This window comes from Drosophila bipectinata, chromosome 2L, assembly GCF_030179905.1.
Source record: "Drosophila bipectinata strain 14024-0381.07 chromosome 2L, DbipHiC1v2, whole genome shotgun sequence".
NCBI classification, from domain to species: Eukaryota; Metazoa; Arthropoda; class Insecta; order Diptera; family Drosophilidae; genus Drosophila; species Drosophila bipectinata.
The window spans coordinates 4,223,993-4,250,595 of record NC_091736.1 but is presented as its reverse complement, the minus strand read 5'-3'; the positions used below and the strand labels follow the sequence as shown (position 1 = coordinate 4,250,595).

General features: G+C 46.1%; 6 protein-coding genes across 13 annotated transcripts in view; 4 read left to right on the top strand and 2 right to left on the bottom strand.

Moving 5' to 3' along the window:
• Lar (tyrosine-protein phosphatase Lar) overlaps window positions 1-2,539 on the top strand; it is a 111,377-nt gene extending 108,838 nt beyond the window's left edge. For all 5 annotated transcript variants that reach the window (XM_043213237.2, XM_043213235.2, XM_043213230.2 and 2 more), the window contains 3 exons: window positions 48-158; window positions 218-523; window positions 581-2,539. In XM_043213237.2, coding sequence (XP_043069172.1) covers window positions 48-158; window positions 218-523; window positions 581-649 — 486 coding nt within the window. In that variant the 3' untranslated portion in view covers window positions 650-2,539. The remainder of the gene's footprint in view (window positions 1-47; window positions 159-217; window positions 524-580) is intronic.
• Window positions 2,540-5,416: 2,877 nt separating this feature from the next.
• LOC108124376 (uncharacterized) lies at window positions 5,417-6,102 on the top strand. Its single transcript, XM_017239989.3, has 2 exons — window positions 5,417-5,455; window positions 5,517-6,102. The coding sequence occupies exons 1-2, from the start codon at window positions 5,420-5,422 to the stop codon at window positions 6,069-6,071; spliced, it is 591 nt and encodes a 196-aa protein (XP_017095478.2). The 5' UTR covers window positions 5,417-5,419; the 3' UTR covers window positions 6,072-6,102.
• Window positions 6,103-6,764: 662 nt separating this feature from the next.
• Window positions 6,765-7,411, top strand: LOC108124273 (uncharacterized). Its single transcript, XM_017239881.3, has 2 exons — window positions 6,765-6,800; window positions 6,857-7,411. The coding sequence occupies exons 1-2, from the start codon at window positions 6,765-6,767 to the stop codon at window positions 7,409-7,411; spliced, it is 591 nt and encodes a 196-aa protein (XP_017095370.2).
• A 297-nt stretch (window positions 7,412-7,708) lies between these two features.
• LOC108124462 (uncharacterized) lies at window positions 7,709-11,352 on the bottom strand. 2 transcript variants are annotated; one of them, XM_017240142.3, is made up of 7 exons: window positions 11,156-11,352; window positions 10,901-11,007; window positions 10,168-10,389; window positions 9,682-10,105; window positions 8,883-9,620; window positions 8,412-8,815; window positions 7,709-8,342 (listed from the first exon to the last, which is right to left on the bottom strand). In XM_017240142.3, exons 1-7 carry the CDS (start codon window positions 11,307-11,309, stop codon window positions 8,007-8,009), a joined length of 2,385 nt encoding a protein of 794 aa, XP_017095631.3. In that variant the 5' UTR covers window positions 11,310-11,352; the 3' UTR covers window positions 7,709-8,006. The 2 variants fall into 2 exon arrangements, with proteins under 2 accessions (XP_017095631.3, XP_017095630.3); XM_017240141.3 differs by having other exon boundaries at window positions 7,712-8,342; window positions 8,412-8,818; window positions 11,156-11,351.
• A 71-nt stretch (window positions 11,353-11,423) lies between these two features.
• Nf-YB (nuclear factor Y-box B) lies at window positions 11,424-12,498 on the top strand. The gene is made up of 4 exons (XM_043213238.2): window positions 11,424-11,604; window positions 11,668-11,777; window positions 11,841-12,148; window positions 12,199-12,498. The coding sequence occupies exons 2-4, from the start codon at window positions 11,720-11,722 to the stop codon at window positions 12,280-12,282; spliced, it is 450 nt and encodes a 149-aa protein (XP_043069173.1). The 5' UTR covers window positions 11,424-11,604; window positions 11,668-11,719; the 3' UTR covers window positions 12,283-12,498.
• A 165-nt stretch (window positions 12,499-12,663) lies between these two features.
• LOC108124461 (uncharacterized) lies at window positions 12,664-26,426 on the bottom strand. 3 transcript variants are annotated; one of them, XM_017240137.3, is made up of 8 exons: window positions 25,457-26,426; window positions 24,310-24,455; window positions 23,920-24,255; window positions 23,598-23,859; window positions 22,035-23,120; window positions 19,459-21,974; window positions 13,591-19,399; window positions 12,664-13,526 (listed from the first exon to the last, which is right to left on the bottom strand). In XM_017240137.3, exons 1-8 carry the CDS (start codon window positions 26,103-26,105, stop codon window positions 13,090-13,092), a joined length of 11,241 nt encoding a protein of 3,746 aa, XP_017095626.2. In that variant the 5' UTR covers window positions 26,106-26,426; the 3' UTR covers window positions 12,664-13,089. The 3 variants fall into 3 exon arrangements, with proteins under 3 accessions (XP_017095626.2, XP_070133831.1, XP_070133832.1); XM_070277730.1 differs by lacking the exons at window positions 23,598-23,859; window positions 23,920-24,255; window positions 24,310-24,455; window positions 25,457-26,426 and adding an exon at window positions 23,204-23,302; XM_070277731.1 differs by lacking the exons at window positions 23,598-23,859; window positions 23,920-24,255; window positions 24,310-24,455; window positions 25,457-26,426 and adding an exon at window positions 23,241-23,272.
• Between the last annotated feature and the right edge of the window lie 177 nt (window positions 26,427-26,603).

Genomic DNA, 26,603 nt, shown 5'->3' with positions numbered 1-26,603 from the left:
GTCTTCAGTATATACTAATTAAATGATTTATATTTATATTTTTATAGGAGAAATGCTTCCAGTACTGGCCCCACGAGCGATCCGTTCGCTATCAGTACTATGTTGTGGACCCCATTGCTGAATACAATATGCCGCAGTACAAGTTGCGAGAGTTCAAGGTTTGTTAATGCAAATACTGGAATGAATGATAAAGGTTAATCTTCTACTATTTCCGCAGGTGACCGATGCTCGCGACGGTTCTTCGCGCACCGTCCGACAATTCCAGTTCATCGACTGGCCAGAGCAGGGAGTGCCCAAGTCGGGTGAGGGATTCATCGACTTTATTGGACAGGTGCACAAGACCAAGGAGCAGTTCGGCCAGGATGGACCCATTACTGTGCATTGTTCGGCTGGTGTGGGTCGTACGGGTGTGTTCATCACCCTCAGCATTGTCCTCGAGCGGATGCAGTACGAGGGGGTCCTGGACGTCTTCCAGACAGTGCGCATCCTGCGCTCCCAGCGACCGGCCATGGTGCAAACCGAGGTGGGTTATTATAATTTAATACCTTGAAGCTTAATTAATGTTATGTGCCATCTATAGGATCAATATCACTTCTGCTATCGCGCTGCACTGGAGTACTTGGGCTCATTCGACAACTATGCCAACTGAATCAACAGCGACCTGGATCGCCCTGGCCATAGAGCAAATTTGTGAACATTCGAAATTCGAAAACTACGCATAATACGCATTTACGATACAACGGATATAATAACTAAAGTATTATAGCCAGCTACTGCCCACACACGTACTTACACCTATAACTATATACGTGGATATGTTTTAGTTTGTAAGCGCACCTCTCCCCGCCCCACAGATTGCGTTACAATCACGTTTCTTTCGGGGCATCGGTCTTTTGCTGCGTTTTATTTTTATTGATAATGTGAACTAAAAAAGACTGTTACACGTTTAATTATCAGTAATTTGTATATCAGCCCATATATGTATACTTCTCATATATATGTGCGTCAAGTGTTGCTTGAACTATTGAAGAAAGTCAATCATCTTGTAGTTCGTGGAGCCACCGCCGGAACGGCCAGGAACGGAATGGCCAGAGGGCGGGCGGTCACTCCACCGGAAATCGATACATATTTGAACTAAGGACTTGGTAGCTGTTAGTCTTACCGCCTAAAGCGAATCTCAAACAAATGGATAGGATGTAAAGGCAGGCCATTTGAAGATCAGTCAGAGGGAATGTAATCCAATAAACCTTACAATCTAGTGTATGGGTACTACAATCAATCAAATACTATGTTAATCAGTTTTAATATCTAGGTTCTATTATAAACCATTATAAACACTCCGTGCAATTAGTCAAAAGTCTTGCATAGTTCATATTTTCTAGGCTGCTAGTTTCTAAAATTATTTGTATCGAATCGGACCTACGTTTTGATCTCCCAAATATAACAAAAAGGTAGATAATCTGAATGGACTGGTAGAAAGAAAAACTTAGTTGACTAAACGAAAATATGTGCTTTTCCCCCCAGGAGACTTACACAAATACTTCCAGCTGAGAAGCTAATCACACGTTTAACCTCATTCCCGATTCTTCTGCTTAGTTTTCCAAAACATTCCTGTACATACCAGAGTAAAACCCAAGCTAGCCACGTATGTGTAATTTAGATCCGAAAGCTAAACGATTATTGTACCTAAGGTGTATGAAGGCATAGAGGTAGCCCGTGCAAACAGATTAGAAGGATAACTGTAGATATGTACTGTAGCATACAATTTTTACAATAAACAAATATAATATTAAAGCGGCACCCACACACAAATAGGCAAAGCGTGAAATTGGCAATAGCACGTAGGACACTGAATAATGTATATAACTGATAAGATGTTTTGCAGATCGTTTGAATTCGGCCTCGTATTTATACATATTATATAGGAAGACGTTAGCAAGCAAATGCTTAAAAGCAAACTCTAAATTATTAGCTGAAAAAAAGAAACACATGTTAAACAACAATAGTCATATGTAAACTAAATATTTATACGAAATACCGATATTTGTTATAACTACATAACGTAGCACGTTGCCCCGCCAACAGGATCGAAGGTGTTAGCCATTAGTGAATCTTTCTGAGGTTTTCGGGCGGCCGGGCATGTTTGGAATAATATGAAAAATAAATAATTAAACTATAGCGTTAGCAGCAATAGATGTCTAGGTAAAGATAACCCAGCAGAACGTTGCAATCGGATTAAATATACCATATAAATCAATTGAAGTGTACGAGCGTATGTATATTATAACTAAAAATTTGTCGGCTTGTCGAATTTTGTTAAATTATAAATTGTTTCATGTGTTTTACCAGACAGACGGATATAAGATGTTTTAGTGGTAACATAGTACACAAGAAAGCATAAATTAAAATGATTATACTAATCAAGAAAAAGACAAGCGATTGTATTTCGCGAAAAATTATGAATAAGAGATAATATTATGTTTAAAAATACAATATAAATGATGTATCATTTTCAAAAAACGCAGAACCCAATGGCAAATAATAAAAATAAAAAAAAACCTATAAAATGCTTTTAATTTATTTTAAAATTGTTTAATAAAATGTGTCTCAAAAGCTGGCATTTAGACCACTAGGGTCAAAGCTTGCTAAACATGGCTCTGACCATCAATTTATTTTAACGAAACTTCAGTACTTTTGATAAAAATTATATTTCATACCTTCCCGATCTTAGATTTTCGAGTAGCACAATTTTGAATTAAAACCTGGCTAACTAAAATCTGATCCGATTTTTGCAAATTTTCATAGGGGTAACATCATGATTTTGGCCAAAAAACGACCAAAAATTGTATTTCTTGATTTTGGTCAAGTTTTGATGCTGATTGAAGGCAATGAGTTTCCTGATTAGTAAATGGTAATCCTTTTCCAAATCCGATTAACAATAACTGAAATATGGTCTAGAAAGTGTCTCAAAAGTAACCATTTTGGCCATCCTGTTCTTATCTTGGTCAACAAGGTTTTCCAGCGGGATTTTTTTTCAGGAAAATATCTATAACTCGGAAAATAATTATCCTATCGATGAATGTTATACCTTCCCGATCTTAGATCTCCTAGCAGAATAATTCTGCATCAAAACCTGGCCAACTAAAATCTGACCCGATTTTTCCAAATTTTCATAGGGGTAACATCATGATTTTGGCCAAAAAACGACCAAAAATTTTATTTCTCGATTTTGGTCAAGTTTTGATGCTGATTGAAGGCAATGAGTTTCCTGATTACTAAATGGTAATCCTTTTCCAAATCCGATTAAAAATAACTGAAATATGGTCTAGAAAGTGTCTCAAAAGTAACCATTTTGGCCATCCTGTTCTTATCTTGGTCAACAAGGTTTTCCAGCGGGATTTTTTTTCAGGAAAATATCCATAACTCGGAAAATAATTATCCTATCCATGAATGTTATACCTTCCCGATCTTAGATCTTCTAGTAGAATAATTCTGCATCAAAACCTGGCCAACTAAAATCTGACCCGATTTTTCCAAATTTTCATAGGGGTAACATCATGATTTTGGCCAAAAAACGACCAAAAATTGTATTTCTTGATTTTGGTCAAGTTTTGATGCTGATTGAAGGCAATGAGTTTCCTGATTAGTAAATGGTAATCCTTTTCCAAATCCGATTAACAATAACTGAAATATGGTCTAGAAAGTGTCTCAAAAGTAACCATTTTGGCCATCCTGTTCTTATCTTGGTCAACAAGGTTTTCCAGCGGGATTTTTTTTTCAGGAAAATATCTATAACTCGGAAAATAATTATCCTATCCATGAATGTTATACCTTCCCGATCTTAGATCTTCTAGTAGAATAATTCTGCATCAAAACCTGGCCAACTAAAATCTGACCCGATTTTTGCAAATTTTCATAGGGGTAACATCATGATTTTGGCCAAAAAACGACCAAAAATTGTATTTCTTGATTTTGGTCAAGTTTTGATGCTGATTGAAGGCAATGAGTTTTCTGATTAGTAAATGGTAATCCTTTTCCAAATCCGATTAACAATAACTGAAATATGCTCTAGAAAGTGTCTCAAAAGTAACCATTTTGGCCATCCTGTTCTTATCTTGGTCAACAAGGTTTTCCAGCGGGATTTTTTTTCAGGAAAATATCCATAACTCGGAAAATAATTATCCTATCCATGAATGTTATACCTTCCCGATCTTAGATCTTCTAGTAGAATAATTCTGCATCAAAACCTGGCCAACTAAAATCTGACCCGATTTTTGCAAATTTTCATAGGGGTAACATCATGATTTTGGCCAAAAAACGACCAAAAATTGTATTTCTTGATTTTGGTCAAGTTTTGATGCTGATTGAAGGCAATGAGTTTCCTGATTACTAAATGGTAATCCTTTTCCAAATCCGATTAAAAATAACTGAAATATGGTCTAGCAAGTGTCTCAAAAGTAACCATTTTGGCCATCCTGTTCTTATCTTGGTCAACGAGGTTTTCCAGCGGGATTTTTTTTCAGGAAAATATCTATAACTCGGAAAATAATTATCCTATCGATGAATGTTATACCTTCCCGATCTTAGATCTCCTAGCAGAATAATTCTGCATCAAAACCTGGCCAACTAAAATCTGACCCGATTTTTGCAAATTTTCATAGGGGTAACATCATGATTTTGGCCAAAAAACGACCAAAAATTTTATTTCTCGATTTTGGTCAAGTTTTGATGCTGATTGAAGGCAATGAGTTTCCTGATTACTAAATGGTAATCCTTTTCCAAATCCGATTAAAAATAACTGAAATATGGTCTAGAAAGTGTCTCAAAAGTAACCATTTTGGCCATCCTGTTCTTATCTTCGTCAACGAGGTTTTCCAGCGGGATTTTTTTTCAGGAAAATATCTATAACTCGGAAAATAATTATCCTATCGATGAATGTTATACCTTCCCGATCTTAGATCTCCTAGTATAACAATTCTGCATCAAAACCTGGCTATCTAAAATCTGACCCGATTTTTGCAAATTTTCATAGGGGTAACATCATTATTTTGGCCAAAAATCGACCCGAAATTCGATTTAGACATTTAGAGTCCCGAATCGCAAATAGTATTCCTTTTTTGAATGCGACACTTATGTAATGGCTTAAATGTATTGTACCCAAATTCCCTTTTGTATATTTTGGTCGTGCGCATTATTATTGTGATTATTAAAATGGTATAATTTATTTTGATTAATATAAGTTTATAATACATGTCCGATGCTCAAAAATATATATTTCCAAATTCTCAAGAGATACCTTGTAGTAGCATAATAACAAGCAATATTTGAGAATTAGCGATAAGACTTTTCCTAGAGAGTCATGTGTATATAAGATGAGCTTGAGTAAAAATTTCATTGAATTGAACAAATAATTTTGACGATGCGTTACCTATGGCTAATTACCGTGGCTGCTCTGGTAAGTATTTAAATATTTATATTAAAATACGTACGTTTTTCATGAATATTTTTATAAACAGAGCCTCGCTAACGCAGCACCTCCTAAAACCCAAAATGAAATCATCGCCCAGTTTTTCGGATACGTGGAGACAATCCGTGACATTCAGTTTGAAAACATGCTGACTGTGACTCTCCATTTCGTAAGTCAAATTGTGGAAAGTGTCCCGGCCGGAGAACGCGGACCAGCAACTGCCAGTCTACAGGCCTATGTCGATCGTGGTCAAATCGTGAAAGAAAGGGGCACAAGGACGCAGAAGTTAGACTACTGCCAGGGCTTGCAGGAGTTGTTCGGAACTGTAGGGGCCCAAATGCAATCAAACTCAGCCGAGGGCCAGGTAATCGGGATGAGTGTCTTGGGACTACTAGGCGTGGCGTCTGAGTTTGCCGAAGAGGACACCAAGTTCTACAACAAGTTTTCCCAAGGAGCTACGCAAATGAAGGAAAAGTTGACTCCGTCCACCATATCTCGTGAAAGCGAACTGTTCCAAGCGATCGACGAATACATCAACTCTAAAGATTTCCAAGCACACGAAGCCCTTATTGAAAAAGTCCTGTCATTTAAAAATAGGTACTAGCCATGTAATAAAAAAGCCTGTTAAATAAAGAATGCAACCGAAAATAATAAAAATGTCTTTTGTTTTGAATTATGATTAGTTTTCTTGAACAATTTTTATTAAAATGCCTAACCGCACCTTAAAGCTATGCCATAGCTTGCTCTTATCGACAACTTTTATATTTTTTTAAAAAAGAATAGAAACAAAGAAAGAAAGTAGCAGGTGAATATTAAGATTATGCATCTTGAGAGATGTCAGAGGTCTAAGGCGTCACATGTACTTTTGGCTATTCGTTATTCACTCTAGTACATGGCAATAATAAATACCCTTGCTTCGAAGGAGCTTTTACCGAAACTTACACGTGATATACGTGGAACAGAGGACTCAGGACCAATACCTGGGAGTCCTGGCATGGCTTAGATTTTCCACAAACATTCCGGTACCTTGGCTTTCCAATATTTTTACATAGCAAGAACATTTTTGACCAAGTTTTCCAAATTTTCCCATCACAGTAATGCATAGAGGGACAATTTATATTAAATTCTAGCGCACTAGATCTTATACTTTGTATTTTGATCATTTTGTAATACCCTCTGCAAGGGTATACTGACTAAAAATATTAGAGAGTTAGCGATAAGATTTTTTAAGAGAGTCGAGGGTATAAAAGCCCGGCCTGCGCCAAAATTTCATTGAATAGAAAAAAAGAACTTAAAGATGCGTTACCTGCTGATCATTGCCGTGGCTGCTTTGGTAAGTGTCTAAAATTAATTTTTGTTTAAGATTTTCACGTTTGATTTAATTTCCAGAGCCTTGCCAACGCAGCACCGCCACAATCGCAAAATGAAATTATCGCCCAGTTTTTTGGCTACGTGGAGGCAATACAGGAGGTTGAGTATCACAACATACTGCTCTTGACGCTGAAATTCGTGGATAAAATAGTGAACAGTGTCCCGGTCGAAGAACGAGGACCAGCAACTGCCTCTCTGCGGGCTTATGTTAATCGTGGCCGAGTCGTCCAGCAAAGGGGCACAAGGAAGCAGAAGTACGAATACTGCGACAAAATGCAGGAGCTGTTGGGAACTGTCCAGGGACAAATGACACAAGGCTCGTCCGAGTCCCAGGTTATCGGAATGAGTTTATTGGGTCTACTAGCCGTGGCAGGAGAGGTTGGAGAAGAGGATGCTAAATTCTACTACAATTTTTCCGAGGGCGCAACGAAAATGAAGGCCAAGTTGACGCCATCCACCATCTCGCGTGAAAGCGAACTATTCCAAGCGATCGACGCCTACATCAGCTCCAAGGACTTGCAAGCACACGAGCCTCTTATCGAGCGAGTCCTGTCCTTTAAGAATAGGTACTAACCTTGTTAAAACCAATAAATAATTGTTGAAATATACTATAAAAGTATAAATGATAATGAGTATATAGTTTCAAATATTTGAAATAAACTATAAAAGTATAAATGAACGAACGATTCATTTTGTTAAAGTCCATTATTTATTCTTCATTTCAGAAACCAGAAATATATATGTATAATATATAATCTTTATTAAGTATATAATATAAGATTATAATATATATAATATAATTCATAACAATGTATAATTGATTCGTGATATATTTATCAGTGTTTGTGGTCATAAAGAGTATATAAAAAATTGAAGGTTTTCTTTTAAATTCATATTTATTTGATAAGAACCATTTTAAAAGTGATTAAGTTGAAATAAACATTGTTTTTGCTTCAATATACGCAGTAGAAAACTAAACATTTCTTTATAAATTACAAAAAAAGTACAGAGTATAATTTTTTTCAACATTTTTACAATTTCATTGAAGTTTTGTGGAAATCCTAACAATTCATATACAATTTTTAATGTTCCTTGAAACCTAAGTATTTTATAACACTTTTACTTAATGCGTTGAAACAAAAATTCAAAAAACGTTCACATTTTGCAATCACTTTTCATCCTCTGTATTATTGTGGGAAGTAAAATCAATTTGGCTTCGCTCAGACAGTATGTTGAGTGGGTCCTCGCTCCGCAGATAACCATTGTGCTCCGGATGAGACTCAAACACTACCTCTCCCTTAATGACTCGCACTCGGGGTCCATGAGCTCGAGCAGTAAACTTTACTTTGCCGCAAGTGTCCGGCCGGATGCGACGATGAGCCCGTAAGCCGCTGACAACAACAAAGTTTTTGTCGCATCCATAGCATTTATATCGTTTCATTCCAATATGGCGAGATATATGGGAAATAAGGGTTTCCCGATGAGTAAATTCTAGAGCACAGAACTGGAAAGAACAAATTAATAGGCTTTTGGTTCATAATCTTTAAAATAAAGTCTATTAAAGCTTGCTTACCTTGCATTTAAAAGGTTTCTCGCCTGTATGACGGCGATGATGAACACGCACCTGGCCAGGAGTGCGGAAACGTTTGTCGCAAAAGTCGCACTTGTGCGGCAGCTCCCCGGTGTGGATGGTTTTGTGAATGCGTAGGGCACCGTGAGTAGTAAATACTTTTGAGCACTCAGAGCACTGATACGTTGTGATCCTATCTTTAGGTTTCGTAACTTTATCCTTTTTGGACCTTGCTGACTGAATCTGAACATTCGGAGGTATGGAAGTTTTCACATCCTTGATGGAAGGGCTTGGCTCTTTCATTCTGGGACTTTCTTCTGAGCTTGCAGATGGTTTGGATATTTGTGGTTGTGAATCAAGTGTTTTTGTTGATGGCACTGGTACGCCTAAAACGTTTGTCTGGCGATCTACTAAAGATTATTAAGTAAGCATTGTAAGTAAGCATTTAAATAAATGAATTGGGTATTTACTTACATTCGTATGGCTTTATGGAGACTGTGAGCTTGCTTAATAGATCCGCTTTTAGTTTATGTTCCTTTATTAAATGAACGCGAAATGCACGATTCTTTTCAAATGCCCATGGACAGATCGGACAACTCCACAGGAAGCGGAAATTGGGAAAGTTCTCGCGAAGATCCTTGATTACAAATGATGACAATGAGTCTAGAACTACTTCAATAGGTTTTGGATCAGGCTTGCGATACGGCGACTGTAGCACCGTCCCAGGCAATGGCAACGTCTTCTCAATGGACAGTATTTTATTACGGATATCTGATATCATTTTCATAGACTCTGGCTTGCTTTTCATGTTATCATATGCATCCAAGATTTCGAAAGGGTTGCGGTTCTGCAACTGTTTTGGTAGTGTCCACTTGGTGGGTGGCTGCGGCGCCGCTGGGGCATTTATGGTTGGAATGGATTTAGTTTTGGCCACTGGTACTTTGAGTAATGAAATAGCTTTTGGGAGGTTAACGGTACTGGATACTTTTGCATGGCTATCACCGACAGCACTCGGCTCGTTTATGTTCGATTCCACAGCTTCGACTTTTCGAATTTTCGTGCTCGAAGGGAGCGTGATATCCATGCAGTTGGTGGGCAACGATTTCAATATATTCATTGCAATCGGTTTCTTTTGAGTTTGGTCTGTGGTATGATGAGTAAAAGTTGTATTATCAACAGATATTTCAGTGGATAGTTTACTACGACTTTTAGCTGAAAAGAAATTAAAAATTATAAAAATAAGAAGTTGCTATTTTATATGAACAAGACTTACCTGGTAAAGCTGGCAAGCGAAGTTTGCCTCTGAGACAAACTGGTAAGTTTGACCAGACACTATTGGTCGGTTCCAATGGCTCCTTTTTAATATCAATCTCTGACATTTCCTCATCACCCGGTTCTGTTTTTACAATTATGGGAGGACATCTCTCCCAATCCTCAGTACATAGTGCTTCGTTTTTTAACATTAAGTCGCTCCGAACCGGTGGGTGAACTCGTTTAATGCTGGCCACCAGTTCAGCCCTGGTGTGGGTAAACTTCACGCGCCCACAGATTGATTTACTGACTTTGCGGTGAATTTTAAGATCCTGAGAGGACTCGAAATGGCGCCGACATAGAGAGCAGACAAAACGATAGACAGCGGAATGTTTTTCCATGTGGTTGGCCAGTTTGTCAGCATTTTTGGTCGAATAATCACAGATCTAATGAGAGACATTGTTATGAATCTTGCACGATGGAATATATATATATTTATTTCGCTTACTCTGCAACAGAGGTCACTTCCTGGCTGAGAATGAAAACGATACTCGTGTTCTAGGACTTTTTCAAGTGAGTTCATCCAAACTCCGCACATATAAAGGCAAAAAAAGAGGTTCTTTTGATGATTAGAAAGATGTGCCAAATTCTCCTGCTCGGTGTAGGACGGAAAGTGGCATATATGGCATTCAAATGGCTTTATATCATCTGCTAATGACGATTGAAATAACTGAAAGAAGAGAATGCATTACTATAATAATAAACAATCATCAAAAAAGGAAACTATAGCTATCAAGAATATTTTCATAATTTAATCATGTTATGAAATAACATCACTTTAGGATTTAGAAGATATATTTCAGATTAAATTTAATAGATAGATTAAATAGTTGAATAAAAATACACGTAAAGATACTTTAATATTATTTCATTAACAAATCTTAAGAATATAACAACGCAGTTGCTCCTATACTGGCAGTTACTGTAAAATGTAGTGATAAATACTCCCTGACCAGCATAGTACAGATTTTATCGATTGCTGATCACAGAGTAAAGAGCACATTTCATAATACCCACATTTCCCAAGGGGCGAAACATGAGAATGTTATAACAAAATACAAAATTTATCACAATCTGCATTTAAAACTTGAGTACATAGATATTTAGTCACTAGGAGAACTTTAAATAGGAACCTTTCTAGAATTAAATACTATTTTAAGGTTATTATCCCCCTCGCATACCTGTTGCGCATTGAGGATCAAGCGGCGCTCGTCCTCCGACTCGTTGTCTCTGACAGGAACTGTTATCATGTGGGAGCTCTCCTCGATTATTTTAATGGTTTCCTCAGCTTCATGATTGATGAAAATTATTAAAAATAATTAAATGTTTAACGGTATAGTGCGTAATAAGACGACGATGCTCACACACACACACACACACAAACACATGCTTTTGCGGCACACGCGTATGTGTAACAAGCATTTCGGAGAACTCACCGTTGGGTATCTCCATGCCACTATCCGTCAGATCATTGTCCTCCACTTCATCTGGCTCCATCTTAATTCTGGCGTTGCATATATCCACCTTCTCATGGATTGCTCTAAATCCTACGTCCATTTTCGACCGAAACCGAGGATCCGAAAGAGCCATGAAACTATACCGCTGCGATCAGTGATGGGTGCTTTTGTTTAGCGGGTACTGCGTGAGTAGCGTGAGGGTTGGCATGTGCGGCCCAGCCTTGGTGTTATCGATAGGAGCAAATGCACATCACTAGTGCAAAAGAGCAACCACTGTAAACAAAACAAAAATCCTTTAAAAATCTGTTTATTTCTTAGGATTTTAGAAAAAGAGCAATATATGTGCAATAAAACAAGGCGTAATACAACAATTATAGTAGAATCAAATTAACTGCAGCAACTAATATCCAAGCGAGTAAACAGGAAAGGTAAGGTTACTATTTTTACCTTTAAACATTAAAATCTTCAAAACATTGCATCCTTTTTTAAAGGCTCCACATTCAAGGGACATTCAAGAAAAGTACCCTTATCAAAAGAGGAACAATGAGCAATAGCGAGGATTCGCAGCAATATGTCAAGGAGGAGGACGAGGCCTCTGGGGGTTAGTAAGTCTTGCGGTAACCAAAGTTCATATATTAATGCCAATATCTTAACATCCCCATAGACGAGTCAGACAAACAGGATGGCGGGATAATGCTGCGCGAACAGGACCGTTTTCTGCCCATTTGCAACATAATCAAGATTATGAAAGTCCCTGTGCCGCAAAATGGAAAGATAGCCAAAGACGCCCGCGAGTGCATCCAGGAATGCGTCTCGGAGTTCATCTCCTTTATCAGCAGCGAAGCTATAGAGCGCAGCGTGGCCGAAAACCGCAAGACGGTGAACGGAGACGACCTTCTCGTTGCGTTCAGCAACCTCGGCTTCGACAACTACGTGGAGCCGCTGTCCATCTACCTGCAAAAGTATCGAGAGGTGAGTTTCTTGGCCAAGCACTCTTCCTGGCTAATTTTGTGTCCTTGCAGTCGAACAAATCGGACCGAAATCTGTTTCTGGACTCAGGCTACGCCCAAAACGAAGACTCTGCCACCACGCACGACGGGAAGTAGTAGGCTTTAATATAAAAATTGAAAGGATATCTACAAAATAATTATAATATAATACATTATACCTCTTGTATTTATATCTTTTCTAACTAGGCGGTGTAAGGAGATGGCACCTTTTTTTTTGGTTATAATAGATTTTAGGATAGGTTAGAACTTATTTTAAAATTTAAATTAACTTGAAAAATTAGAAAAAATAATGTTTTACTTTCGTGCAACTAACCCATCTTAATCTTAATAAAAAATAACAAGCACTATATATGTATTTCTAGTTGGTTCTTGGGATATCTTATTCTTTCTAGTAATGGATATTCCAAAGATATTCTCCACTTCCAAAGAATAATCCTTTTTTTCGATATGGTATACCCCAACTAAAACTTAAAACACTTCTTTTTCATTTTCACAATTGTATATTTAGTAAAACACCAATAAATATTGGGGCCATCTACAAGTTACACATATACGAGGATATTCCATATTATGTGTATATTTTTATTGTTCACATACATCTATATATGTATCTGGGAAACTAAAACACATTCTTCTCGCGCAGTAGGGATATACATATGTTTGTAAATGTTTAAAAACTAAAAACAATAACTTAAGGAACATTGTGTGTTGTTTCTTTGTATGGCATTCGCTTCTCACGCCGCTTAAGAATTAATAACGCATTTAAATCACTGGTAGAGACTACAAGGTAAAACTAGAAGACGTGTTGTGGCTTGGGTACACAGTGAATGTACAAAATGTCTATAAAATGGTTCTGGCTAACTCTAGGTTAAAATGATTTCATGCGGGGGCGGGGGGGAGAGACTAGACCAGGAGCGTCTCGTCGCCGTCCATGGGCTCGTCCTTGATCTGATTACCCGCATAGGAGGTCGTCGGATCGGTGGCGTAGTCGCTGAGGAATATGTTTGTATCGTTGTGGTTCAATGCCACTGTTGGGGTCGCTCCTGGACGAAGTTCACCCGGCCGGACAAAGCAGTGTGACTCAAAGTGCCGGCAACAGATGTGCTTGGAGCGATCCCACTTGGGTATGGTCTCGATTTTTAGGTTGTAGCACCATTTGGCCCGCTGGTTGCGGTTCTCTGGAAAGTCCAGCATCGGTAGCTGAACGTCATCTACGCCGCAGACGACGCAGCTTACGGTCATGTTGGTCGGCAGGTGGGCCGAGCAGATGTACTTGCCACGATAACGTTGTATATCCGTGAGTCTGAGGGCCTGGCACCACTGCCTCAGGTGTGTGGAATCTGTATTAAAGGACAAAATATCTATAAGATCTAGACTAACTGGATTTAAAATATAATCACTGACCATTGGGGAACTTATGCAGCTTGGCATTTCCGTTGTGATGACAGTCCGCCATGCAGCAGGTTGGGATGGGTGTGGGAGTTTCCTTGGGTTTGCTCTGCCAAACCTTTTTCTCCTTGCCCTTTACGGCTTCCGGATTCAGATGCAGAGTTGGAATGGCGTTGCGCATGAGGCGACGCACTCCGATAAGCTCCGGATCGAAATGCCGACTACAAATGAGTCGCGTGTTTCGCTGAGACTCCTTGAACACCATGCCAGTGGCCAACTCCCAATTGTGAATAGAGGTTCGGTTGTTGGGGAGCCGGAAGAGCTTGATGCCATCTCCTCGAAAGGCACGACAGTAGGGAAGGCAGCACTGCTTCACTTTCCAGGGCGGAACCTGACCAGCAGGATATGGATCCAGTCTCGAGCGCCGTTCCTTTTTGATGCGGACATTGGAGTCATGTCCTTCTTCCTCCGCCTCGTCCTCCTCACCATCGTCATCTTCTTCAAGACCATCCTCCTCTTCGCTCTCCGCTTCGCTACGATCGCTGGGTTGTTCCACCTCCAGTTCCAGGCACTGTTCGTTGGTGAAGAGTATCTCCGGCACATTGGTGCCCAGCTCTAGCGTAGGAACTGCCCAGGGACGCAGCTTCCTGAGGCTGATGCAGTGGGGCTCGAAGTGGACGCTACAGATCATGAATCGCCAGGGACGGCGCTCATCGTAGCGGATGCGGAGGTTGTGCATCCATCGCTCCTGCTGGAGCTGCGACCTGGGGAACTTGTAGATGTGGACGCCGTGCAGAGATCTTTGGCGCTGGCAGTGGGCCAGGGAGCACTTGTCGTAGCCAGACTTGATCTGGTTGAAGGATATCTTCTCCTGCTTCACAGGCATCAAGCTAGGCACATCCATTTGGTCCTCGTGCAGCTCGTCTTCCATATCCACCCGTTCCTGTTTCACCTCTGCCGCCGATCTCTTATCCAGTCGCTGGTTGATGGCCTCGAAATCGTTGTCGAAGAGCTCCGCAGGAGCTTTGGGTCCTAGCTTCAGGGTGGGCACACTTCCGTGGAGCAGGCGCAAGTTGGACAAGCACACGGGTTCGAAGTGGGCGGTGCAGATCCTGTACCGCCAGCGATGGTTCGGATCGAATGGAACTTGAGAGTTGTGCTGCCATCGGATGCACATCTCCTCCGAGTGCGGAAACTTGTGGAGGGTTATGTTGTCGGTGGTCAGGTGATTCGAGCAGCCTTCGATTTGGCAGAACTTGCTGGATTTTCGGGGCGCAGCCGGCGGAGGAAGGCAGAGATTGGTAACATCGGGCGCTATCCGTTCAGTCACACTGGTCACTGGGAGGATCTCGACTGGCGGAGGTGGATCCTTAACCTCCGGCTGCGATGCGAACTCATTGTCGTAGACCTCATCCGGTCTCCGAGGTCCCAGGAGTAGCGTGGGCATGGCTCCCTTTCGGATTCTAGACCCCTGGAAGCAGTCCTGGTGAAAGTGGTAGCTGCAGATGCGATAGCGCCACCAGAACTTCTCCTCCATGTCCACCTGGGTGTTGTGCATCCACTTGCGGGCGGCTTCCGCTGGGGCGGGAAACTTGTGCAGCTTGATAGTTCCACCCACGTCCTCGGCCGTGACGTCACACCCTTCCACGGCACAGCTGTTGGCGTTGTACTGCCCTCGATTGGACTTGTAGGCAATGGGGGATTCGTCGATCTTTTCATAGCTGTCCAGCCGCTCCACGTGTCCGACCTCCAGCAGCACCTCCAACGCCTGCATTTCTGAGTCCTCCTCCTCGGATTCCAGGTGTTCCATCTTGACAATGGGCTCCAGTAGAGAGTTTTCCGTTTCGATCTCCATCTCTGGCTCCGTCTCTAGAGGTTCCTCCTTGATTTCTGGCTCTTCCTTGTTCTCTCGCTTGATGACCTCCCACTCCTCCTTGCTGGGATTCTGGTGGACAGTCTCACCGGGAAGATGCAGGGTAGGAACACTCCAGGAGCTGAGCCGCCGTTCGTCGACGAAGCAACGTGGCTCAAAGTGCCTGTGACACACCTTGAGCATGTACCGTTGCGGTTCGGAGAAGTCCACCTGCCCGTTGTCCACCCACATCTGCAGGATATCCTTGTACGTGGGCATTCCGTGCAGCGGTACTCCATCTCTAGGCCTCACCGTTGTGCAGCCCTTGATGGCACAACTGACGATCTTGACCCGCCGGTTGGCGCGGGCGTTAGTGTAGTTTACTTCCATCAACTGGTCTGGAACGTGCTCCGGAAACTCCTTGGCACTGTGCTCATATAGAATCACATAATGGAGGGGACAGAGCTGTGGGGCTTCATCATGTAGCTCCCTGAGTTTCAAGTGACCCAGCCATGCATCGCGGAGCTCTGCCTGTTCGGGAAAATCCAATAGCTGGAATCTCGACGAGTCAGTGCAGTCCGGATAACAGCAAATGACCTCCGGAGAGGATCTTTTGAGATTCGGAAGACTTCTAGCCTGCGTGCCCCTGTCCGTGATGAAAATCCCCTCGGAGGAATGCCCCAGCTGCTTGGTGGGCATGGCTTCTGGCAGGAGTCCGTCGTTTTCCCGCACATCCGACTCAAAGTGCGCCGGGCATACCCTCAGTTTGTTTAGCTGATCCTTGCTTGTCTTTTCCAAGCGGATGTTGTGCAGCCACTTCCTGGCCAAGGACCAATGCTTCGGGAAGCCGTAGAAGGGAATGTCATCAGTCTGCCGGATACGCCCGCATCCCGGTACGCAGCAGTTCTCCCGCAAGTTGTCGGGATTAAGAAGAAGGTCCTCGTGACCCAGGAACAGAGTGGGTAAGGCTCCCAGCCGCAGACCCCGGCTAGGTCCGAAGCAGTACGTCTCGAAGTGGCGCTCACAGATGCGCTGGTGTCCGCGCTTCAGTTCTGAGACCGGAAGCTTTATATTGGTGCTCCACGCCTCGAGCTGTTCACCGATCTTGGGCAGCTTATAGAATCGCAGCCGGGGGCCCGCATCGTCCTGCTCACAACCTGGCACCAAGCAGTGTCTCTCGATGTCTTCGCGGTTGAGTTCCAGCGTGGGTATTGATCCCTCCAGTAGGTCTCCAGTGTCGGGATCAAAGCAGTCGGCAGCAAAGTGCGCCTGGCACACCTGGAGGCCATGGCTCCTGGCGTGCATGGAACGATGTTTGCAGGCAACTGCCCACTTTCGGATCATGGCCATGTCCTCGGGGTACTCGAACAGGCGGACTCCCTCTCCTCGGAGTTGGAAACAGCTCAGCACCGAACAGTAGCGCTCCCGGATAAACTTCAATGCCTCCTCGACATCGGCAGTGTTTCCATTGTGCCTGGCGTTCTGAAAGACATGCCCGTAGTGGCCAAGATTCAAGGTCGGCAAGGCCCAGCTGCGAAGGTGCTTCTTGTAGGTGGCGTCGGTTTCAAAGTGTGCCTGACACACGTAGAGCTCCATGGGATCCACCAGACGGGGCTGCTGCTGCGTATTGACCAGCCACTGGAGGAGGAACTGCTCCTCGCTGGGAAAGCGATAGAGTCGCACCTGGCTGTTCCCAAACTGGTTGCAAGTGGGGATGCAACAAATCCGGATGTTTCCTCTCGGACTGGGACTGGCACTCACACTCGGGCTGGATGCTAGTTCTGTCCTAATCCTCAGAGGTCTCAGGCTATGGCTATTGGACGTTCCGTTTAGGGCCTCAGCAACCTGATTCTGGACGGGATTCAAGTGGATTTGGTCGTCGTGGCCCAGGTTTAGAGTAGGCACTGCCCAACTCTGGGGAAAGTCTTCATCGAGGCAGATCGGGTCGAAGTGGAGCAGGCAAATCCGATAGCTGCCGTGCCGGGAATAGTCATAGGTGATCTTTGTGTTATGCAGCCACTTGGACAGTTCCTTCTCGTTGTGGGGTAACTGGACCAGCTGGACGGGAATATCACGGGCGTTCTTTGACGCACAACCGGGCACAGCGCACTGCAGCTCATCGACAGTTCGTTCCAGTTCCTCCAAATCCTGGACGGGCAAGTCCTCAGGCAAGTCCACCTGCTCGTACAGCTCCACGAAGTGGTTGCCACATAGAAGTCCGTTGCTAGTGAATGGCAGTTGGAGGTAGGAGAGCCAGGCCCTTTTCATCACAGGATTGTGGGGCAGAGCCACAAAACTAGTGCTATCGGAGCCGGAACTGGGACAGCTGGGGACCAGACAAGTAGCATTGTTTCGGTAGAGGTTACCGCTCTTGTGACCCAACTTTAAGGTGGGCACTGCCCTCTCCATGGGCTTTCCATATTGCACCAGAGACTCCTCGAAATGGTCCAGGCACAAGCCAAGACCTGGATCCGTCAGCACTGACAGCTTCAGGTTGTGCTGCCACCGGCGGAGAAGGCTGCGCTCATCCGGCAGCGCCACCAATTTTCTAGCATCCTCGCTCCCGCAGCTGATGACGCAGCATCTTTTGGGTTTAATCTTCACCGGTGTCTGAGGCGGAGTGCTCATCATTAGGTCGGTCTCCATCTCTACCATTTCCATCTGCCTCTGCTTCTGCATGTGCAGCTTCAGTTCCTTCCAGTGGCTGGGGCGAATGTCCGGCGGATCCGATAGCTTCCTCTTGCGACAGTGTTTCAGGCTCCAAAGCCGAAAAACCGAGTGCTGCGGCTGTCCCTGCTCCAAGTCCTGATCCTGCTCCACACCATGGCAGGTGTACCGCAACGGGTCGTCGTGGCCCACGTTCAATGTGGGCACTGCATTCTGTTTCAGCTTGCGAGTGCCGAGCACCTCCGGTTCGAAATGCTCGATGCAGACCCGCCCGACAACGTCATGCGGAAGCAGGTGGAGATTGTCGCACCACTTCAGCAAGAGCTTGCGGTCCTTCGGGAAGCCGAATGTGCTCAGCAGATGGAAGGCCGTGCGCTCCTTGCGACAGTGCTTCAGACAGCAAATGGGGGTCACATTGTTGGCGGGTTTTTCGCGACGCTGGGGTACAGGTGGCGGTGTGGGTGGCAGGTCTGGCAGGAGCTCCTCTGCCTCCTCCTCATCCCCCTCCTCCGGCTCATTCTTCTCCTCCATTTCGTGGTCTTCCGCTTCTTCGTCGCTGGCGCGCTCTGCGAACGTCTCTACCAACTCCAAAGGATCGAAGTAGCTGTCGTCCTTGTCGTCGTCATCCTCGTTGACAGCGGGAACTCCTTCGGGCGACTCCTCTCCCTCGGCCTCTTCCTCCTCTTCGACCATCTCCTGCTTGCAGGTGACCTCCTCCTCCTCCGCCAAGCCAGCCTTGATCGCCTCGTTATCGTAGATCAGTCCCTCGTCGTGGCCGAGCTTCAAGGTGGGCACCGCTCCCGTTTTCAGCTTCAGCTTGCCACGCACCATAGGTTCAAAGTGATCCGCACAGATACGACCGCGGCACTGATCCGGAGTCAGGCGAAGATTTGCCCGCCACTTCTCGAGCAGGTCTTCCGTTCGCGGGTACCGGTAAGTTCGGAGGTCGTTGTCGATGCTCCTTCTCTGGCGGCAGTGGCTCAGGGCACAGGTGGGCGTGAAGAAGCCCGGTATGTTCTTGGGGTTCTCGTAGATGGGCTGCTCCCGATGGCCCAGCTGCAGGGTAGGCATGGCCCAGCTACGAAGCTGCTTGCCGTCGATGCACCGGCGATTGAAGTGAGCGCTGCACACCCTCGTAGACCTGTCCACGTCCTCTGGCTCCAGGCGTAGATTGTGGCGCCACTTAAGGTGCTGCTGCTTGCCCGTCGGAAAGGCAAACAGACGAGCACCATGTTGGAGCCGGCTCCTTCCGCAGCTCCGGACACAGCACTTCAGATTCCCCAGCGATCCTTTTTTGGACTTCACCTGAAAGGATAATATGAGAGGGTGAGATTGGAAGGGAAGGTAAGGGAAGGTATAATCACCTGTCTGGGTCTGGACACTAGTAGTTCTCGAATGTCCGGCTTGATGTCCTCGGGCTCGGTCTCCTCATCCGGAAGCTCCTGCTTGACCACCACCTCGCCGGATTCCGATCCGTCGAGCAGCCGTCGTTGGCGACCAAACAAGTTGCTCTGCAACTCCGCGGGATTGACTTGGAACAGGTCCTCGGTCTCGTCGTGGCCCAGCTCTAGTGTGGGTATCGAGCCGATGTTCAAGCGGGTCTTGCCAATACACACGTCTTCGAAGTGGGCGTTGCAGATCTTGTAGCGCTCTCGCTCGTGGAAGTGCAAGTGGTCCAAGCGGAGGTTGTGTCGCCACCGCTGGAAGAGCTCCGGGTCCTTGGGGAAACTGTTCATCTGGACTTCGTCAAAGCGCCGCGTCTTGCCACAGGTGGGGACCACACACTTGAACACTGGGTCCACGTACCGATCCTCCGGCTTGGGGTTTGGAATGAGTTCTATCTGGGCATCGTCGTGGCCCAGCTCTTGGGTGGGAATGGCCCACTTAAATAGGTGCTTGGGTCCAATGCAGTCCGCCTCGAAGTGCTTGTTGCAGATGCGCACGCCCGTGCAGTCCGCGGGGTTCATCTTCAGGTTGTTGCACCACTTCCACAACATGTCATCGTCGTCAGTGGGGAAGCGGAATAGTCGCACCTCCGGCTGTTCCTTGGATGCCCCGCATCCCTCCACGGCGCAGTGTTCGTCCACAAAAGCCTGCGCCTCGTTGGGGTAGATGTCGTCGTCGTCGTGGCCCAGCTCCAGTGTGGGAATGGCCCCAGCACTGAGCCTTCGCCCGTTAAACGAGTGAGTCTCAAAGTGGCGGGAGCAGATCCGGTACTGAGACCGCATGGAACCCCGCGGACGGGTCCGGATATTGTGCATCCACTTCCGTAGCTGGGACGGGTTGTGCGGGAGCCGGAAGAGTTGCACTCCTTGTGCCCGAGTCTTGCGACAGCTCTCCACGATGCACACGCGCTGCAGGCACAGCTTACTGGCCCTCAGCTTGGCCGGATTCTGGTACACCATATGCCCTGCCGGGGCGTTCAGGTCCAGTGTGGGCACCGCCAGCGGCACCGGGCACTTCTTGCTCAGCACAAGAGGCTCAAAGTGGGCCGAGCACACCCGGCGTTGGGCACTGCCCACCATGGGCACCTGCAGGTTATGCGCCCACTTGGCCAGCGTGGAGCGGTTGTGCTTCGGGAATCGGTAGAGCTGGACATTGTGGAGGGCCCGCACCTTGCGGCAATGAGGCAGGCAGCAACGCGGCACCCAGGTGGGTTTCGCAGAGACCGACAGTTTCGCTTTGGTGTGCATCCGCCGCTTGTAGAGCATCGAAGGCTCCGGATTCTCGTAGAGATTCTCAATGTTGCCGGCCAGGTTGAGGGTGGGTATGGCCCATGGCCGCATCCGCTTGCCGATGCAGTGGGCCTCGAAGTGCAGATTGCAGATTCGCTGGCTCACCAGCTGTGCCGCCTCCGTCTGTAGGTTGTGCGCCCACTTGGCCAGCACAGAGGCCTCCTCCGGAGGGCGGTACAGTTTAATGTCATCCACGCTGGGGTTTCGCTTGCAGGTCTCCACGCAGCACTCGCCCTGCTCCTCCCCGTTGTTGGGGGCTGAGGGCCGAGAGTGGAACTCGGCAACCTGCTCCGGCGTGGGCAGGGGATAGGCAATGTCGTCGTGGCCCAGGGTCAGAGTAGGCACCGCCCACTTTTCCAGGCGCTTGTTCCGCAGGCAACGGTCCTCGAAGTGCACCTCGCAAATGGCGTCGTTGAAGAGCTTGCTGCCGTCCGGAACGGGCCGCTGGAGATTGGCACACCACTTGGTCAGCAACGCCACGTTGCTGGGGAAGCGGTGCAGGTTGGCATGGTCCCGGTCGCGGTTTCGTTTGCAGACAGCCACGCAGCAGGTCTCGCGGATGTTTAGCTTCTTTATAACGTCCGGATTTCGGTGGATGTCCTCGTCGTCGTGACCCAGATGCAGTGTGGGCACTGCGAACGGACGCATGCACCCGCCGATGCAGTAGGCTTCGAAATGCCGGCTGCAGATCCGCATGCCCTTGTGCATCTTGTCCTCGGGTATCTTCAGGTTGTGGCACCACTTGCGCATCTGCTCGGGTCTTCGGGGAATCGTGTGGAAGGTAATGTTCTCGGCGTTGTGCCGTTTGCTCTCACAGCTGGGCACACAGCAGACATCCATACTGTCGCTGGCGTTCGCCGAGGATCCGCCCATCGCCAGGTACGAAGCACTCACCTCCGGATCCACGTAGTGCGAGGTGGAGCTCGCCGAGGACGAAGTGGACGCGGCCGAGTGCCGTTGATAGGACTTGCTTTGTCCAAGATGCAGCTGGTGCTGGAGCGAGTGGTGCGACGGGATATGTTGCTGATGCTGCATGTGCACTTGGCCACTGCCGTGGCTGGTGGAGGGAGTTGGCGGCGGCCACAGCTCGTTCTCGTAGATGTTGAAGGTGTCGTTGTGGCCCAAATGCAATGTTGGCACCGCCCCTGCAAAGATTAAAAGTATATTGGGTTATGGAACTTAGGCATGACCTCGTAGTGACTCACCAGGTGATAGCTTCCGCAAGCCCAACGCCTCCTTGATGAAGTGGGCACTGCATATTTTGTGATTCTTGCCGCGATATACTCCGGGATCTAGGCGAAGGTTATAGCACCAACGGCGGAGGAGGACTTCGTCTCTGGGAAATCTATACAGCGACATATTAAAGTCGGAGGACCTGCTCCTGCGGCAGAAGTTGAGACAGCACCGTTTCTCCTCCACATACAGGTTCTTCGGATTGTCGTGGATCTTTCCGTACTGGGCGCCCAGATGGAGAGTGGGCACAGCCCAGGGCTTAAGACGAAACTTGCCAATACAACGCTCCTCGAAGTGACGGCTGCAGAAGTGGCGCGGCTCCTTGGCCTGGACTGGGAGACGGGCGTTCTGACACCACTTGATCAGGCTCTTGATGTCCTTGGGAAAGTTGTAGAACTTGAGGTTGCTCTCGCCCCGCTGGCTGGTGCAGTGGGGCATGCTGCACCTGGCCACTTCACCGACGGTGAAGGTGTTGGTCAGCTCTCGGTTCTGGTAGAGATTGGCCACGTCGTCGTGGCCCAGGTTGAATGTCGGAACTGCCCAATAGCACAGCGAGTATCGGTTGATGCAGCGCTTGGGGAAGTGCATGCTGCAGATGCGGAAGCTGGCGTAGCTGGAGGCCGGCACATGGAACATCTTGAGGTTGTGCAGCCACTGGTTGAGGTATTTTTCGTCTTTGGGGAACGTGAAGAACTGCAGCGTAGGGCTGGTGCTCTTGCGCACTCCACACAATGGCACACAGCACAGCGCGTCCTCGGAGTCGTCCAGCGTCGAGGAGTTGGCCTGTGGCCCAGCGATGGCACCACTGTGCATGGAAGTTTCTCCGGAGAAGGAGTTGTTGTAGCCGCCATCCTGCACCCCGTACGATGACTCACTGGTCGAGTTACTGTAGCTTCGCTCCAGCTTCACGTTCATCTCCGCCTTGACCGCCGCCGAGGCAGCGAACATGGCAGCGCCATCAGCATTCGCTTGCCGCTGTTGCAGCAAGGAACTGAGAGCCGCCGTGGCCGGCAAGGTGGAGTTGGAGGAGTTTGGCTTGTGCTGCGATGTGTTGGGCACTGGTGGGATAAAAAAAAAAGCATTATAGACAAGTTTACGGAATAATATATAGGTATTATTAAAGCAAAATATTTTTACAAACTTTATGAAAATTGTTTTAGGTTTTAAAAGCGACTAACATAGACCCGACTATCATTTAATCTGCAATATTTTAAGATTAAAATGGAGAAGTCTCTTGAAGTCTTTAAAGAATAAAGCCTACTGACTTTTCAAAGCCTGCTTATGCAAAAAAAAGGTCTCTGATGTTGGTATTTCATTTTTTTAATACCAAAATTAACAAAAATGTGTGCTTTTCCTCACTGACAGTTGGACTTTTTCAAGGATTGCCCCTCGATAGATCCCAGAATCAAAGAATTTAATATCCTAATTAAAAACAGATCCTTTACACATTCTGTGTAGCCCCTAAAATAATTTCTACAATAGCTTTATCTCCTAACCAACTACCAAAACAATGATATTTTGCAGATGACACCTACTCTCCATTGTGGCCATATGGCAATCCTGTAGCTTATAGTTGGTCTGGCTCTGGTGGTGATGTTGCTGCTGAGGTGTCGCCGTGTTCAGCCCTGCCCCGTAGTACTTCCCGCAGTAGTAGGGTTCCGCTAGCCGGTGCTCGTGGAGCTGGAGAGCGGTCTGGTACCACAGGCGGCAAATGGGGCAGTCGAAGCGCTGCTGAAACTTGTGCTGCGGCAGGTGGGAGTAAAGCTGATCCCTTGTGGCAAAAGTGGCAGAGCACATCTAGAAAAGGGATTCGGAATAAGACCATGTCAAGAATGGACCCTATTGCTTGTAACATACGTTGCAGACAAAGCTGTCGTATTCGTGCTGCATGTACTCATGCGCCTCGCACTCGGCAATCGTTTCAAAGTGCTTGCCGCAGTATTTGTGGCAGAAGAATCGGTCGGCCCGATGATGGTTTTTGTGGCGCTGCAGCTCCTCAGCGCTCACGAAGGACATGGGGCAGATGTTGCACTTGAAGTCATACTCCTGGATGCTGCAACTGCTCTCGGCAACGTGGCGTAAGTAGGTCTGCTTCTTGAAGAACACCTCCTTGCAGCGCTGGCAGATCGGCAGGCTCTCATTGCCGGCGAGACGATCATTTGGTGGCTTGCGACGAGGAAAACTATTATGGTTCTGGAAAGGATGGTTCTGAAAGGTGGTTTCTAATCGAGGTTCAAGCTGACTCACCTTGCCGTAGGACTCGTCCTTAACGGTAAGCTCCACTTTGGGACTCAGCATATCCTCGCTGTATTCGTTGAACTTGCTAAAGTCCGCAAACGGGGTGTTGTCGTCTATATAGTTGGACTTGTAGGCCTGTTCGTCCATGGGTTCAGCTTTAGAAATAAAGAAAAGTCCATTAAATGTGGAATATCTCTGCAGATACTTGAATATGTCTTGACCTACCCTATCTAGAGGAATATCCCAACTATCTACTTTCTAATTTAAGCTCTCGGTCACTGTGTAAATTAAAAATATCTACAAGAAACTCTGATGAACTCTGCCCAGATAAAAAGGGAAATATATACCTTTTGTTTGTTTGTTGCTATGGTTTCGTATATGCATTGTATATTGTTCTGAACTCCCACTTTTACTTGATAAGAGAGTGATGTACACATAATGAATTAATAGATAGCAGAGACATCTATATGTATATGCCTTCTATTTTAAATTAAAAGTACAAATATTTAGGATATTAAACTGAAAGATACAATAAAATATCTGCGACATCCTTTAGATACGCCCCGCCCTTTTGCCAGTTACAGGAATATAGGGGGCGGAGACCATATAAGTAGGTTAGTCTATGGGAGACCGGGTTACATAAGATGCCTCTCCAAAGACAATCCCAACAATAGAAAAAAATATATCATATAATAGATATGTAGCTGGTGGCTGATGGGATATGAAATGGTATGCGTTGAAATCGAACTGGCCTAGGTTACGCCGGTTGTATAGAGCATCTATCCGAGTATACATTTGCTAAATGGATACATACAAACGGCCGTACTTTCGCACACAAGTCGAGCGACAAAAAAAAATAAAATAAAACACGGAACAGAACAGAACCGAACCGAACAGCAGAGATATGTACGAAACCAACCGAACGAATCGGGCGCCAAACCTCAGCGAAACTTGGGCATACGTTTTATTGATTCGACGGCAAAAACGGAGCTGAAATTACACTACCTATAGGAAACCGTCCCCAAGTAACTGACTGCGACTGTGTGCTGGCCCGTGTCTGTATCTGTATCTATAGGAAAATGGATTTTGCGCTTAAGTTTTCCGATTTTCCAGCGCCCATTAATCGTCTTCAAATGGATACCAAAACTATCCTTACATTTTATGATCATTTCCGGGGCCGGAGGCAGGGGTGGTGGCGGTGCCATGGGGTTTGGCGGGTGCTGGAATGCCTCCATGGGTTCGCTCTTGATGTAGGGATAGCTGCTGCCGGCCATGACTTCGTGGCCCATATAGGACCGCTGGCCCAGGTGCGATTGCTGCGAGTGTTGCTCCTGCTGCTGCTGATGGTGTTGCTGGTACTGGAGCAGCTGGTTGTGGGCATAGGCCACTGTGTTGGCCCCAAGGCCGTAGGTCGAGCCTACGGCTCCCCCTCCACCGCCGCCTGCCCCTCCTACTCCGACACCTATGCTGCCGCTGACATTGCCGTAATAGCCATGCGTGCCACCACCCCCTCCGTAGGCACCCATGATGGAGTTGTTGTTGGTGCTGCTGCTGTTGCTGGCGGCCTTGCAGGGGAGTGAGGGGTTGAAGGCCGTATGGGAGGGTGGGTAGGAAGCAACATGTGAGTACCAACTGCTGGCATGTTGCTGCTGCTGCTGTTGCTGTTGCTGAAGCTGTTGTTGATGTTGTTGCTGTTGCTGGTGCTGGTGCTGCTGTTGCAGGGGCAGCGACAAAGAGGCGTGGTGGTAAGGATAGTGCGGATGGGGTTGCGGGGGAACTTGGTGGGGTTGGTTATGTTGTGACATCACGGACGGGTGAGTATTTATTTATCCCAATTCGAATATGCAGGCGCGCGCGTTTCCTCTCTTTTTCGCACGCTCCGTCTTTTTTCGTTGGCGTCTTTTATATACCAGTTTTTCGTTTGCTTCCGTCTGTGTGTATGTATCGCAATGTCATTTTAGTTACTGACCACTGGAGGTCCTTTGACTGCATTGTACACCACCCAAACTTCACACTTGACACTCTGTGACTGCTATAGCGGCTGCAGTCCAATTGGAATTCTTAATATTTATCATTTTTCGCTTCGGACAGCTTCGAAGGAGACAACAACAAACTATGATCTAGTGTGGCCAAGCCGTACATTACCAAAATCCTTTTTCAGGGTTTTGGCCTTACTCCGATTAAAATTATAATTACGCTAATTTTAAAATAGAAACAAATTTTACTAACTTTTATTGATTCCAATTTCTCAACCAAACTTGAGTGGATTAATTTTTAAAATGTATTTATCCAATTGCTGATAA